Here is a 14,795-nt window from a genome sequence, read left to right as displayed (position 1 = left end):
AACTTTAAACTTAAAAACCTAGATCTAAAAATAAATAATACTTATCTTAAAATAAACCTAGCGGCATGGTGTTGTAGATGCTGGCAGCATAATAATAATTAATTACAATAGTTTAGAGCTAGAGTATTAAACTGCCTATTATGAATTAATTAACCTGTCTATACATACATATTTTATCAAAAAAGACAGTACAGTAACCGTAAATAAATAAATGTTATTACGTGGTAGGTACAAATAGTACGATGGAGTTATAATAATGATAAAACCAATTAAATGATTAAAGTCCGAGTTTTATGTAAAGTTTCCTCTAGCCTATCATTACGAAAGTGGATATATTTGTTACGGTATTAATTACCTGTAATTAACTACACTCACGTCAATATGCACGTGTCGAGTCGTTACTGATATTTGGGGATAGGTCACGGCCGGTTCTCCATACAAACGTAGTCCCCATTTTCCTCTCTGGATATTGACATTATGGAAAATGTTTTTACATACAAGGTGTAATAAAAATAGTTGGAATCCGTTTAAGGGCGTATTCGGTACTTATCGTGTTCTGATTAGGAAAACGAAGAAGAAAGAATATTATATAATTTTAGCCATTTGTATGGAGGCGGTTGTCCGACTTAGACGACGTGCCTCATAGAAAAAAAATATCTCGTCAATATTTTTTTTCTTCTACTTTATTACTATTCAGAACACGATACCGATATTTTGATGTATATTAACCATAGCTATGCCATGCCGTACAAATTATGCATACAAATTTTTAAATGCACCTATCTCTTATAATAATTAAAGATTCGAAGAAATCAAACATGTCAACATAATTTTAATAATGTTAATATTCAGAGACGAAAATGAGGACTACGTTTGTATGGAGAAGCGGCCTTGGCCTTTCTTTTTGTAGGCGGCCTATACCCGCAGAATCGGGCAGTGACCAACGAAATTGTTCTAATAATGCCTCACCAGTACAACCACAATACAGCCCGCGTAGCCAACATGCTAATTATTAATGCTCCGCAGCGTAGCGTAGTCATCTCTCTCTATCACTCTTTCAAATTAGTGTGACAGTGAAAGTTGCGTTTCGTTCGCTACTGAGTGTTAACGATTGGCATATTGGCTACGAGGGCTGGTCAGAGTCAAGTCAGTCAGTGGCAAGCCGCGGCGAGTCGTGACCACACGTGTAATGTTAGTCATTCAATAATGAGTAACTTTAACGAATACGCGATTCTGTGATAATGTGCCGATTTCTTTATAGTGTTTTAATTGTCTTAGGTTATACAAGTTACTTGCCCGTAATTAGTCAGTATGTGGACTCCCCGTGCCCTGGGACTTTTGAGTATCAGAGTGATGGTGGTGGAGTGTATGGAGTGATACATCTGCAGCCCAATGGACCTGTGTCTAGCATACATGTTGTAGTTAATTTTACGATAGCAGCTAGAGTATTTTCGGTAAGTTAAGAAGGCACATATAAATGTAGATTGAATTGGTATTAAAAACCTGTTAAGGATACTTACTCAATATTTCTAGAAGACCCGACCGAATGTTTAGTTCATAAATTGAAAACAACATACGTTGACCACGTTGACTCTGAATACTATAAAAAAAATATCTAGGTACCCTCAAAGGCACCGAATGTATAAAAAGTACAAATCATATGATACATAACCAAAATATTCATACCACCTACCTACTTATTGGGAAAATCTCAAGAACAAAATTATAAAAATACGCATTTAAACCGTACTTAATCATTTATTAAGGTCACACATGGTGGAAATAAGAAGTATATTTACATTTTGTTTTAAATTTTAACTACATTAAGTTCAATGATTATTAGGTATTGTTTTAAAAATATATTATTCAGGGTTGGCAAATAAATGGGGAACATAATGTCTGACATATGTATATCACTAACAACAGGCAAATGTGAGCCCTAATCATCGTACTTTTCAGCATATTATCGAACATTTTCGGTGTTATCTTAGTAAATTTGTGTCGGATGGTCTGTTTAAATTTCATCAGCCTGTTAGCATAGACACGTATTTTAAATGTGATTTCACGGATGAATTTACCAAATTCTACAGGAATAGAACATCTCTCCCTCCCGGAGGCTTTTGCCGACGAAGATGGAGGTGATTATAATTTTACCATTCAATTCAGGGGAGTCGGTCATCCCCCGGCCGTGAGCGTTTGTAAACGGAAAGGGGAGTATTTTTCTTCCATACCCATTTTGTAGCTGTTAGTCACCAGCTGGTAGATTACCAGTCAGGGTCCGCATATTTGTATAAAGTTGTACATCGTGTTCTTAGCACCGCCGGGCTTTTGAGAATACGGGTATCCGTTTCGGCGTGTAACACGGATATCAGGGAAATAGAAAATACCATCCGTTTTCGTATCTAAGGGGAAGACTTTTTAAGATATACGTTGATATTACACATAATAGGGAACTCTGTCTATCCAGATTAAAATCCGGCTCGAAGGACCATGTTTATGAAGGGCGTTACATACGTTGCTACTTTAATAATCGATTAAGGAATAAATTAAACTATTATACAAATAAAACTATTAAATATATATTTCGATAAGTACGGGGTATTTTAACACGACTGAAGGGAGTGTTTTAAATCGACACGAGTTGTGAAGTATCTATTCGCACAACGTAAAACATGCAGTACATATGGCCATTTAAAAGTGCTAATTACTGCACTCGGGCGGTTTTTTAAAAATTTCATAAAATAAAAAATCAAAATCGCTTATTTCTTGTATATAGTAAAAGTAACCTGATATGCAAATTTCAACATTCTTGCTTTTGTAGTTTCGGCGCTACGTTGATGAGGCAACCAGCTAGTCAGTCAGTCAGTCAGTCGGTCAGGACACACGCATTTATATTATCTATAGATATAGGTAGATAACGTTATGATGTACTTATAGTAAACACCCCTACAATGGAACAGGCACCACTAATGGGATGGTATAGACAAATCTTGTAAAACAAGTATTTACCATCAGTTTTTAATCGCTAGCAACATTTTACCATAAACAAGAACCAAACAGCTGCTTAAGTTTAATTTTTCATTGATATTTGTTAGTTTGAAAACGAATGGCGCCGTACATCCCATGACTGGAGCAAAAAACCACAGTTTTAATTGGTTAATAATATTGAAACCAATTGCAGTAGCTTTCTTTAAATACATAGAAAACATAAAGGACGAATTGGACATTCAACTTGTAGCGCAAAGCGATGGAAATTTTACAGGTGTCGGTGAAATATCAAAAATACTCCAAATTTTCTCTTAAATGTCCCATGATTGGTGCTGTTAACATAATTACTACGTAAAGTACTAAGTAATACTTGTAAGTACCTTACTAATCGTTTTATTACTCGTACAATATAATATGCAGTTGCTCTAAGAATAAATAAAAATTAAATTACTTTCTGTTAAAATATTTTAATTTGTATTATTTCAAGTAAGCACGCTACTACTCGTATTTAAACTGTAAAACCGAAATAAATGTCATATACGATACGAAGGTAAAAATGACCCTTTGGGTACGGAACCCTAATGACCAGGACACTGCCTTGGTGGTCATTTTAATTAAATTACTTTCTGTGAATTAGATTTATGTTGTGTTATTTCAAGTAGGCACATTACTACTCGTATTTAAACTAATATAAACGAAATAAATGTCATATACGATACGAAGGAAAAAATGACCGGAGGCCTTGGTAATTTTTTCCTTGATATATGAATATGACATTTATTTCGGTCTATAATATACAGTTCTCTTATGTATGTAGGCTTGTTGTATTTGATAGATCAAATACAACGGTTTTCAGGTAGTAATTAAGTTGGTACTGACGATATTTTAGAGTACCTAATTGGAACAATATAAATAATAGATATTTACTTGCCATTCGTAATACAGTACAAAACGAAAGTAATAATTTATCGTATCCCTTAATTTAAGGTAAAAATACTAAAAATATTAGCGTAAGAAAATATACCTACAGCATGATTTCTTCTATAAACATTACTCCAGCTACGGCGACCTTTTTAGAAAACATTTTTTTTTTCAGAATTATGCAGGCCGCCTACAGCCAATTAATCCCTTAGGATTACAATTCAACCAAGACTCGCCCATAGACTACCGAGTTGATTTCCCCGTCACCACACCCTTACCGAGGCTGACCTATCTCATCGTCAACGGCAACGTGTTGTGCTACGGTCCTGGAGGTAATGCCAAATGCCAACCAAGTTAAAGTAGTGTACACTGATTAATAACTTTAATGTAGCTGCAGAATTAGATGCAGCTCAAGTTATCTTGTGAACGAAGAAGTGTTATCAATGAAGCCTCGGTAGAGTCTTAAAGACTCGACTCAAGATTCAAGAAGGCTAGCTCAAGACTCTGCTGATGCCTAACCTAACTTAACCCACAATACTAGATCGAGGTGATGAAGTTATTCATCACCAATTCGAATTTGTAAGCATGTTTGTGTTTGGATCATCAGTAAAATATTTTTCCAGATGTGGCCCGGCCTAATTTATACGTGACCACAATCAGTCTACAGCACATGCTGTTTCTACGAGGGGGGAGACCAGGAAATCCGGGCTTTAGCCAAGGATTCAACCAGGGGTTCAATCAGGGATCCAACCAAGGATTCAATCAGTTCAACAACCAGCCGAAACCCCAGGAACCATCTGTAAACAACATCCCTTCATCACCGGACGCTCAAGTGTTCGCAATTAACGTGGATGGTGATCGTACCGGCACTTGGAATGACGGTAAGGATTAGTCAACTAAGCACTCGTACCACATTAGGTAACACTAATCACATATCTGTACCCCTAGTGTAAATAAATTCGATTTCGAAACGTGACGTACGCGTTTGCGTTTAGTCTCATTTTGTATTGGATTTAGAAAGAGCGCGCCAAGCGGGACGTTTTGGAAACTCAAAATCCTATACAAAATGAGACTTAACGCAAACGTGTTCGTCACGTTATGATGTCGATCAAATTTACACTAGGGGTACTGTATCCTTTGGTCACTTATTCACATCCGGTTCGAAGGACCATGAGCAATTGCTAGATTTCTTTAGGTTCATCTTCATTTAAAACACAGTTACAGAAATGTCTTACCCTTACCTAACTTAGTCGCCTAATCTGCGTCTTATGGTAGGGAGATGGAGGCTACTTTGATAAATCAGGTCCGACAAATCGCGTAGTGTAATAAGCTTCTTCCTTATATTATTAGTGGGTCCTAAATACAACTTTATACCGTTTGGTGTCAAGACCTTGATCCGTGAAGTCCGAGTGCCCACAAACATTTAAAGATATCTCCAAAAGGTTAGTAGACGTTACCGGTGACCGTAGAGCTGGCAGTTTCCTCGCTCATCGCATTTGTATTGCAATTTGCAATACAGTGGGGAAATGATTCCAGCGTCTACAGTATGTACTATGCTACGGTTTGTATTCATTTAATTATTTATTTTAATAATTATTAATAATAAACAAATCAATATTATAGGGACATTCTTACACAAATTGACTAAGTCCAACGGTAAGCTTGTATTGTGGGTACTCAGACAAAGATATATGTATATATATAATATACAAATACTTATATATATCGAAAACATCCATGACTCAGGAACAAATATCTGTGCTCATCACACAAATAAATACCCTTACCGGGATTCGAACCCAGGACCATCGGCCTCATAGGCAGGGTCACTACCCACCACGCCAGGCTGGGTGGGTATTTTAAGATTTAGATTTTAAGTTTGATAGCTTAGTTTTTTAATAGATTAAATAAGATATTAAATTGATAAATTAAATGTCCTTAATTGAAATTGTAATATTGTTCCATATTAATTTGTTTATTAATGAAATGTCTATTTCCAGGATTCCAACATCCACAACAGCAGCCGCAAACTCAACGGCCGCCACCACCACAAGACGACGAGTACTATCTATTAGAATTACCACAGCACACCACAACTACTAGAAGACCGACACCTCCTCCGCCACGACCTCAAACTTAGTAAGTTGAATCTGCTACGCCTGCACTAGTTAGCGTTTAGAATATTATATTAGCATAAGGTTTTTTTATATATTTATAGTACATATAGTGCGTCAATGAGCACTTTCCATGCATATGTCGAAACTTCAACGAGCCGTACTGTAAAACGTTATACGATACACGTGCGAATAGGTAATTCGCAACTCGTGTCGATTTAAAACACTCCCTTCGGTAGTGTTTTAATTTATCACCACTCCTTGCGAATTTCCTATTTTCTGCACTTGTATCGTAAATAACTATTGTATCCTTCTGCGAGTATATAGGTTATGTAAATTTCGTTGAATGGCTCAATTATGGTAAGATTCGTTTCGAAGGTGAATAAGGCAAAGTTGTTATTTAACATCTTTTATTTGACGATCGGTCTGACCTAGTGGGTAATAGTGACCCTGCCTATGCAGCCGATGGTCCTGAATTCGAATCCCGGTAAGGGCATTTATGGTGATGAGCACAGATATTTGTTCCTGAGTCATGGATATTTTATATGTATTTAAGTATTTGTATATTATACCTATATATCGTTGTCTGAGTACCCACAACACAAGCCTTCTTGGCTTACCGTGGGACTTAGTCAATTTGTGTAAGAATGTTCCTATAATATTTATTATTTATTTATATTTATTTATTTATCTCGTGCTACGCCTATATTACGTATTACGCCCAAGCAAGCAAAAGATTTCAAAATTAAACATCGAGCGTAGCGAGTGGTTTGAAAAGTGGAATCGTGAGTGTTGCGAGGGTTTCAAGGCGTGAGGGTTAAACAAACTTTTCTCCCGAGTGAAACACAACATTTTTCACACACAACCCCGGGAAAATACTAACAGTAAAATATTAAAGGCGACGATACACAAAATCCAATTTAAGTTATTCTTATTAAAAAATTATCATTCAAAATCATCACTTAAAACTCAATTCTACCAGCCAACATAAGAGAACCACTCAAAAGTTGCATCAAACTACTTTGCAACTCTTGTGAATAAAATGCAACTTTCTCATCAGTTTTTGAAGAATAAAGAGAGCGTTTATAAGATGGTTCGATGAAAACAAATAATTCTCTACTTAAGTTCGGTTCTCTTCGGCCTTTCATAATCTTCCAACTACCCGTCCCTCGGGCTTATTCGGAATCCTTCATAATTTAAATCATAAGCAATCATATGTATAGTCTGTCAAGCCGTTTCCGTCACTATTTAATTATACTTTATCTCTGACACTTTTTAGTGTTTGTTGTTTGTATTTTTTTATCATATTTAGTTTTTTGTGTAATTCGACATTTAGAGACTGTATAAATCTCTTAAATATCTACTCGTAATATTTCATTGATTCCATATTTGTTATTGTATTTTTGAATTTCGCGCCCTTTACTACTGACAAACTTGTATGACCGGCTATTTAATGTTGACTATTATAATTAGCGCTGTTGGCCTAGCTGTAAGAGCATGCGACTTGCAATCCGGAGGTTGCGGGTTCAAACCCCGGCTTGTTTGATAATTACTAGCCGCTTTTCGTAGAAGGAAAACATCGTGATATGAGGAAACCGGACTTATCCCAATAAGGCCTATTAAGTAGTTTACCCTCTGGGTTGGAAGGTCGGATGGCAGTCGCTTTCGTAAAAACTAGTGCCTACGCCAATTCTCGTGATTACCTAGTTGCCAAGCGGACCCCAGGCTCCCATGAGCCGTGGCTAAAATGCCGGGACAACGCAAGGAAGAAGAGAAGACTTAAATCCATTACATTATATTAGCCAAAATAAATCTAAAATAACATTAAATATACTAAAAATAATAATACAAAAAAAGAATACAAGCTAAAAACAAAATACTTAGTCAAAAATCCCACCCCGCGTCATCCCAGGCGCAAAGGTGCCCAAAAGGCTCGCCGCGTTACCGTGTTGAATCGCGATGGATGACGTCTGCATAAAGAATGACCCGGAGCGGGGATCAATGCCTCTATTGCACAAACGGTTTCCGACCTCTTTAAATAAATATGTAGCCTCTGAGCACCAGCAGCCAGTCGTATGACCCGCCAGATTGCAGAGACACAAACAAATATCCATCCAACCCCGCGTTTTTCAGTCACTTCCTCAGAGTCGCCACCTCGGCAGCTGCCCCTGCTGTCCTTGGCCTTGCTGTATGGCCAATGTGCAACGTAGCAAATGTGCTGACGCATGTAGCGTCCTAAATAAGGCACTTTCCTTTCAGCCAAGGCACCAAGGTCAGACCATCAGGCCTCTTACCATTTTACCGGCTAAGGCCTGGAGGCTCGAGCATGCATGGGAAATTTTCCGAGACAAGCGCCCTCCGGATAAGGTCATTTAATGCATGATGGCGTGGGAATCTTCCCACTCATCGACCACAACTCAGAGCGTAATGCTGCCCACCATAGTACCGCAGATGCATAAGTGAGAAAAACAAACATCGCAGCCCAGGCGAAGAAACACAGCCACCCGCATCGAATCGTTGTCACATGCAACTACGCCCCCGATTCTGATCTCGTCCCTGTAAGGACTAAGGAGCCTAGCTCGGTCCACTACCAATGAACGCTCCAACAAGCCTTATTTAATAATCTATTTACATATTCATTTATTTATTCACATTTATAATCATATACATCCATTAAAATCAAAATTTAAACCGAATATTCTATTTCAGCCCATCAATGCCTCCGCGAAACCCCTCCTTTAGCTCTGAGTGTGGAGTAGTTGCGGGAGGCAACGAGCATGTGCCACTCATCTACCACGGCACTGGCTACACACGAGGGGACTGGCCGTGGCTAGTTGCCATTTATAAACGAAAGGATGGCAGCCTGACGTTTGCCTGCTCCGGGACGCTGGTGTCCGATCGACATGTTGTGTCTGGTAAGTCGAGTAACATAGATTTATTTTTTTAAACTGGTAAGCAAATATGCTGACGGCTGAGTCATATCAGCTGACGACTGAGTCATATGACGAGCTAGGCAATGTGTCAACAAGTAAAGCGCTTATTACATCTACACGGTTGCCTGGCATCTTTTGAAGTGAGGCCTTTCCTACAAAAAGTGCCATGTGACCGTGTGAATGTAATAAGCACTAGTGGAACATCAGAAAAGCTACATGCATTGCAATATTTGAGCTTCAGGAATACTAGCTCCTTAGAGAGCCCTGTCATAAACAAACCCCGAAATATTTTGATTGATTACATTTAAATTACGGTGAAGATATGTAAGTACTAAAATCGAATTTATTGGTACGTAGTTTTGTCAACCCTGGTTTTAAGTGGATTACGCTAAAAATAAAGGGATCTGGTCATAAAAATAACGAATGCCCGCTTGCTTCGGTATACGTTCAGTGTCCGCTTTGTTAAGCTTGTGCCCGTGACTTTATCTGAATGATGTGGTGATTGATAAAAACTATCCTATGTCCTTCTTCAGGCCTCAATCTATCTCCATGGATACCAAATTTCATAGAAACAGTCAGACTGACAGACAGAAATCGCATACTTTTCAGTGTGGGCTCCCGACTCAACTATAATGGCTTCTTACGAAACGCTTTAGTCAACTGTAATACTGTAAGCAATGCGACCAATCACTTATCGCCGCGGTCAAGAAGAAAAGATATCAACGCGCCACTAATTAAGGCATAAGCAGTGCTTTGATGTCTTTTGCTTATTTTATCTAGGGAGATACTTACCTAATTTTGATTAATTATTTAGGTTTTATAGTAGAAAAAGTATTATTTTAGTTGACTCGTACAAAAAGTATGGTATACAATAGTGAATATAATCAAACTGTTCAATCTCATACCTACCTACTTAGGCCACAAGGTACTCGACTGAAAAGCTCTCTATTATACCAAAATTGTATAAAATAATAATTTTGTAGGGATTCATATAATCGCGGTATACTTGTGTGTGTGTTCTATTTGTTTTCTTAGATAATCATTAAAAATACGGTGTTCCTCACGTTTCTCCAAGTAGGTATCAGCAGCTCATACGTGTTAGTGTGACTCATCACAACATTACATGATTAGTTATAAAATTGTTGATCCTATCTACGTTGTAGGTAGTATTCCCAATATCATAACCACATTTAATAGATTGTTTTTTTTAGCTGCCCACTGCGTGCAGCAAAGAAGTACGCTGACGTCAATCAGAGATATCGTAGTCAAAGTCGGCGTGTATAACTTGGAGGACTGGGGTGACGATATCACCGTCACCAGAACTTTGGAATCTGCCATCATCCATGAAGGATTCAATTCTTCGACCTATGCAAGTAAGTTCTACCAGATATAAAATTTTAGGCTACGCTGGGCCCATAACCAATTATTGCAAGTTTTCCTTTAACATTATTTAGTGAAAACTATTAAAGATATCGGAATTGCAATCCACTAAAGGTCAGTATTAATATAAATGAACCGATTTAACAGTTTTCTCCGTTCTATCCAGGGTGCGTAGACAAGATGCCAATCGTTCACGCTCCGTAGCGTAGCGCCGTTATCTCTCTCTATCACTCTTCCAAATTAGTGCGATAGAGACAGTTGCGTTTCGTTCGCTACGGAGCGTTAACGATTAGTATCGTTTCTACACACCCAGTTTCATTACTGGGCAAAATGTCGGTAAATTTCGTTTCATCAGCCATTTATTTGAGTAAAATAATTATTTACAACATAATATTGTACAGAAACAGTAGATTAAAATAAAGCAGACTAAAAACTAATGTTAATAATAGCTTATTATCGTTCTCCGACATATATTAATACAGAAATAAAATAAAAATCCCCCACAAACTAGCTCCGTCAAAAAATTACTTTTAGGCCCCGAACTGTTCCCTACCTGGCCCAAAAGTTCCAAATATGCCAGCTGTGTTGCTACGCTGAATGGCCAAGAATATTTGTTGGACTAAATAAGATCCAGCCCAGGGGTCGCAGCCATTTATTTATTAATTGCAACGGCTTTTCATCAATTACAAATACACTTCTACAATTGCAATCACCATAAACAGTGCCCTAAGCAATAATAGTAAGGAAAGTCTTCCCAAATCATATGACATGACCAATATGAGACAATTCAGACAGTGCCCAAATCAATTCAACCTTTCGCGTTTTGAACTCATTAAAACATATTTAAAACCGCGTATATCGCGAATTTACTTATATCGCGAATTTAAGGGAAGATTAGCAATACCATCTCATTTAAAACGGCATTATTATTTAAAAGTGTTTTTTGGAGTGGTTTCAAAAATTTTCAATATTTAAATTTTCAAGTCTTTTAAAAAAACGTCTGTTTTCATTCTTATCAAACAAAACGTATTACTCCATTGACGAATTTATAAGAGACAATACATTAATTTAATTTAATGCAATACTAAAATTTATAATATATAGTGTGTAGAATAAGGTAAGATTTAAGCATGCAATTTATTGTTAAAATTACCAACACAAAACAAAATTTGTACACCTTATGCTGGTAAGACATAGTCATACTAATAAGTACTAAATTGTAATATCTATGTACCTATGTCTAACAAATAAAAATATTGATTGATTGATTGATTACTTTGTTGCCTTTATTTCCGACGTCTCAACGCAGGTTTCACTGGTCGCGGTCGCAGATAACTGGCCATGTAGCCAACATGCAAATCGTTTACGCTCCGTAGCAATCGAAACGCAACTGTCACTGTCGCACTAATATGGAAGAGTGATAGAGATACACAAAGCGTTTCGTTGTCGAAGCAATAGCGATTGTCACCTTGGCTAGGCCAGCTGATGATGTCCCAGCGAAATGTAACAAAGTAAATTCGTGATTTTAAATATGTTTTAAAACGAAAGCGGAGGACCCGCGGGAAATCGCCTTTTCATACAAACGTAGTCCTCATATTCCTCTCTGGATGATAAGTAATAACATTATGGAAAATATTTTGACACAATTTGTTGTATATCAGCCACAGCTATGCCCCTTTGATGCCGACGTTTGATTTTATTCCGAAGAGTAAGGACCATTTTTTTTTATGAAATCTGTGTGTTTGAGCTCCCGGGGGGGGGGGGGGGGCATGCTCATATTACCTAACTTCCTATAAACAAAAAACGATATGCATTGTTTGTTCACAGATGACCTACTTGTGCTCACTTTTGATAAAAGCGTAGAGTTCAACAACAACATCAGGCCGGCTTGTCTCTGGAATGGGAACAACGATCTCAACAGGATAGTGGGCGCTTCAGGGGTGGTATGTTCTATTATATTATAGTTGCTCCTTTATTCCAGACCCCCGCTTCATCCTCGGCTTCGCGTAGGAGTCGTTAAACTACGTATCCAATTCCCTCCTCTACTCTCATACTTTCAACTTAACTTTCTAGAGGATTATACCTATGCCACTGTTTAGTTATTTAGCATAAAACTTCTAATAAAATGGTATTTTATACAATCGTATACAATACTTTTTCGAGTCTTCTAAAATAATACTTTTTTTAAACTATGAAACCTAATAATTGGTAAGTATCTCAATAGACAAAAATGTAGTACAAAAGACATAAACGCGCGAAGTCCGAAGCCCGCCCGTCCCCCGTTTAGTCTTTTGTAAGGGAGTGCAGCGGCACGGGATTGGTCAATTTGTTAACTACAGCGTATTTAAATGAATATTATAGTTGAGTTGGGAGCCATTACATGAAAAGTACGCAATTATTGTTTGGTATACGAAATCTTAATTCAACCATTACAGGCGATGTATAGAAAAAGAATATTAATATATTCGTTTAGTAGGATTACTAAAGTAATTGTTATGTCGATTTCTCGTTCATAGGTAGCTGGTTGGGGGTCAAGTGAACTAGGCCCGGGCAGCAGAGGGGAGCCCCGCATGGTGCGGATACCCGTCGTCAGCACCGCCATGTGCCGGGCCAGCAGGCCTGACTTCCACGTTTTCACGAGCGACCACACGTTCTGCGCAGGTGTGTTTAAAAAAAAGTTTAAGTCATTCATGAACCTAACAGTAATAAATATATTATCCTTTCGATGATCCCTATGACAGTTCAATTTTATTTTACTTGCCAAACCGTATATGGCGTAGCTATTGCTCGTACTTAAAATGATTGTAGACGTTTTTTGGAAGTTTAGGACATTAGAAATGTAAGGTTTAAGTAAGAAAAACACAGCTAAAACGTATTTTTTTAAAGAGACTAATAGAAACAACTATCCTAGGAAAATCATTCGATGCGAGAGGATAATTAGTAAGCAAAGAGGAGGTTTTAAAATGTAACTTGTTACAGGTGATCGTAATGGCGCTGGTCCTTGTTTAGGGGACTCCGGCGGAGGATTATATATTCTGGACGGTGGTCGCTGGCGCCTCCGCGGCGTAGTCTCACTGTCACTTCGACCAGAAAACGGGGAATCCACATGCAACCTCAACGAATACGTTATTTTCACTGATGCAGCCAAGTTTATTCAGTGGATTAAAAATGTTATAAGTAATTAATTTAGATAGTGATTTTGAAATTGACTGTTAGCTATATAAAAATAATAGAACACTTTACAGGTAATACAATCGTTTTTATGCCTTAATTGGTTGTGTTTTATTTTTGAGTACATATAATACAAGTGTTGTAGACCGGTACAGTCAGCAATACTATTCGCTTAGCATACCACTACAAACTTATATGCGGGGGTACCTTTTCTATGCAACTGACTGTACATAATACCTTGAACTCGGGAGTCCAGCTAGCACGCCTTCGAGGACTGCAGGCTGCTAAAGGGCAGCTGTCTCCTAGAGCGGGATATTAGGTGCTCTTCACTTGGGGAGACTAAGGGCCAATCGCACCAACCACACTTCTTGACCCACGGACTGATTAACGTTCCAATGTTCCAATATTTTAGCCCTATTTGATTATAGCTCTCTATCGTTCGAATATGCAAGAGTGATATAGAGGTAAATAACGAAATTTCGACTTTCGTGTTTCCCGGTAGGCCCGCAGAGCAGTGAACTATGAAACTTACCATACAAAAATTCAAATTGCGAAGGTTCAAGCGGTCACAGACGATTTTATGTAACCGACCCTAATACAAATTTGAAATTACATGTGCGGCTAGCGGCCAGTCTAGAAAGCCAACAGACGTGCCGCTATTAAATTTACATTAAATATAATTTATTTTCAGGCAACTAAGGCCCATATATACATAACTTAGTTAACTTACAAACTAACATACATGCAATATTTTAGGCAGAATTGTTGCAAGTGTCCAGCTGTCAACTATAAATAATAGTTCCAAATCTCTCCAGAGTAGCGCTAGAGTAGCTAAGCGTTATTGATGGAGTGAAGTGCGCTGTCTATGATTCGAATTTTTTCTCAAGTATTCTAGAACTCGCCGTTTTCCAGCGTGTGACAGCGGACTATGCCCAATTGCCGATATCGTTCCAGCACATGTACAACACATGTATCTAGGTATTGTAGCGCCACCTATTTATGGTTTTTTGTCGGACACTTTTTGGTATATGGAGATTTTGTTCCTTGCATTCCGTATGGAATGACAGGTGGAAACGAAACAGCACTATAAATTTGTAAAGCGACGTCCCATTCTCACCTGTCACTCTGTATGATGATCATGAGTATTATATTCTTTGATGATGATGGAAACCGAATGAAAATTCCATGCGTCTGCGGTTAGGGTTAACTAGACTTCTTTGATAGAAAATTAACACGTGTGTAGAGACCTTTTTTTATCTATACCGCTTGTATACCGCCAATGTTTTAT

At 37.8% G+C, this 14,795-nt stretch overlaps 1 protein-coding gene across 1 annotated transcript; it reads left to right on the top strand.

Annotated features, from left to right (window-relative positions):
• The first annotated feature begins 1,144 nt into the window (after positions 1-1,144).
• On the top strand, positions 1,145-13,607 carry LOC133529230 (serine protease gd-like). The gene is made up of 9 exons (XM_061866908.1): positions 1,145-1,454; positions 4,085-4,241; positions 4,533-4,790; positions 5,910-6,048; positions 8,733-8,938; positions 10,168-10,329; positions 12,164-12,279; positions 12,853-12,997; positions 13,316-13,607. Exons 1-9 carry the CDS (start codon positions 1,242-1,244, stop codon positions 13,519-13,521), a joined length of 1,602 nt encoding a protein of 533 aa, XP_061722892.1. The 5' UTR covers positions 1,145-1,241; the 3' UTR covers positions 13,522-13,607.
• Positions 13,608-14,795: the final 1,188 nt, after the last annotated feature.

This window comes from Cydia pomonella, chromosome 20 (genome assembly GCF_033807575.1).
Source record: "Cydia pomonella isolate Wapato2018A chromosome 20, ilCydPomo1, whole genome shotgun sequence".
Classification (NCBI taxonomy): Eukaryota; Metazoa; Arthropoda; class Insecta; order Lepidoptera; family Tortricidae; genus Cydia; species Cydia pomonella.
Note: the sequence above shows the minus strand (reverse complement) of the source record. Positions and strands in the feature narration are given on the sequence as shown.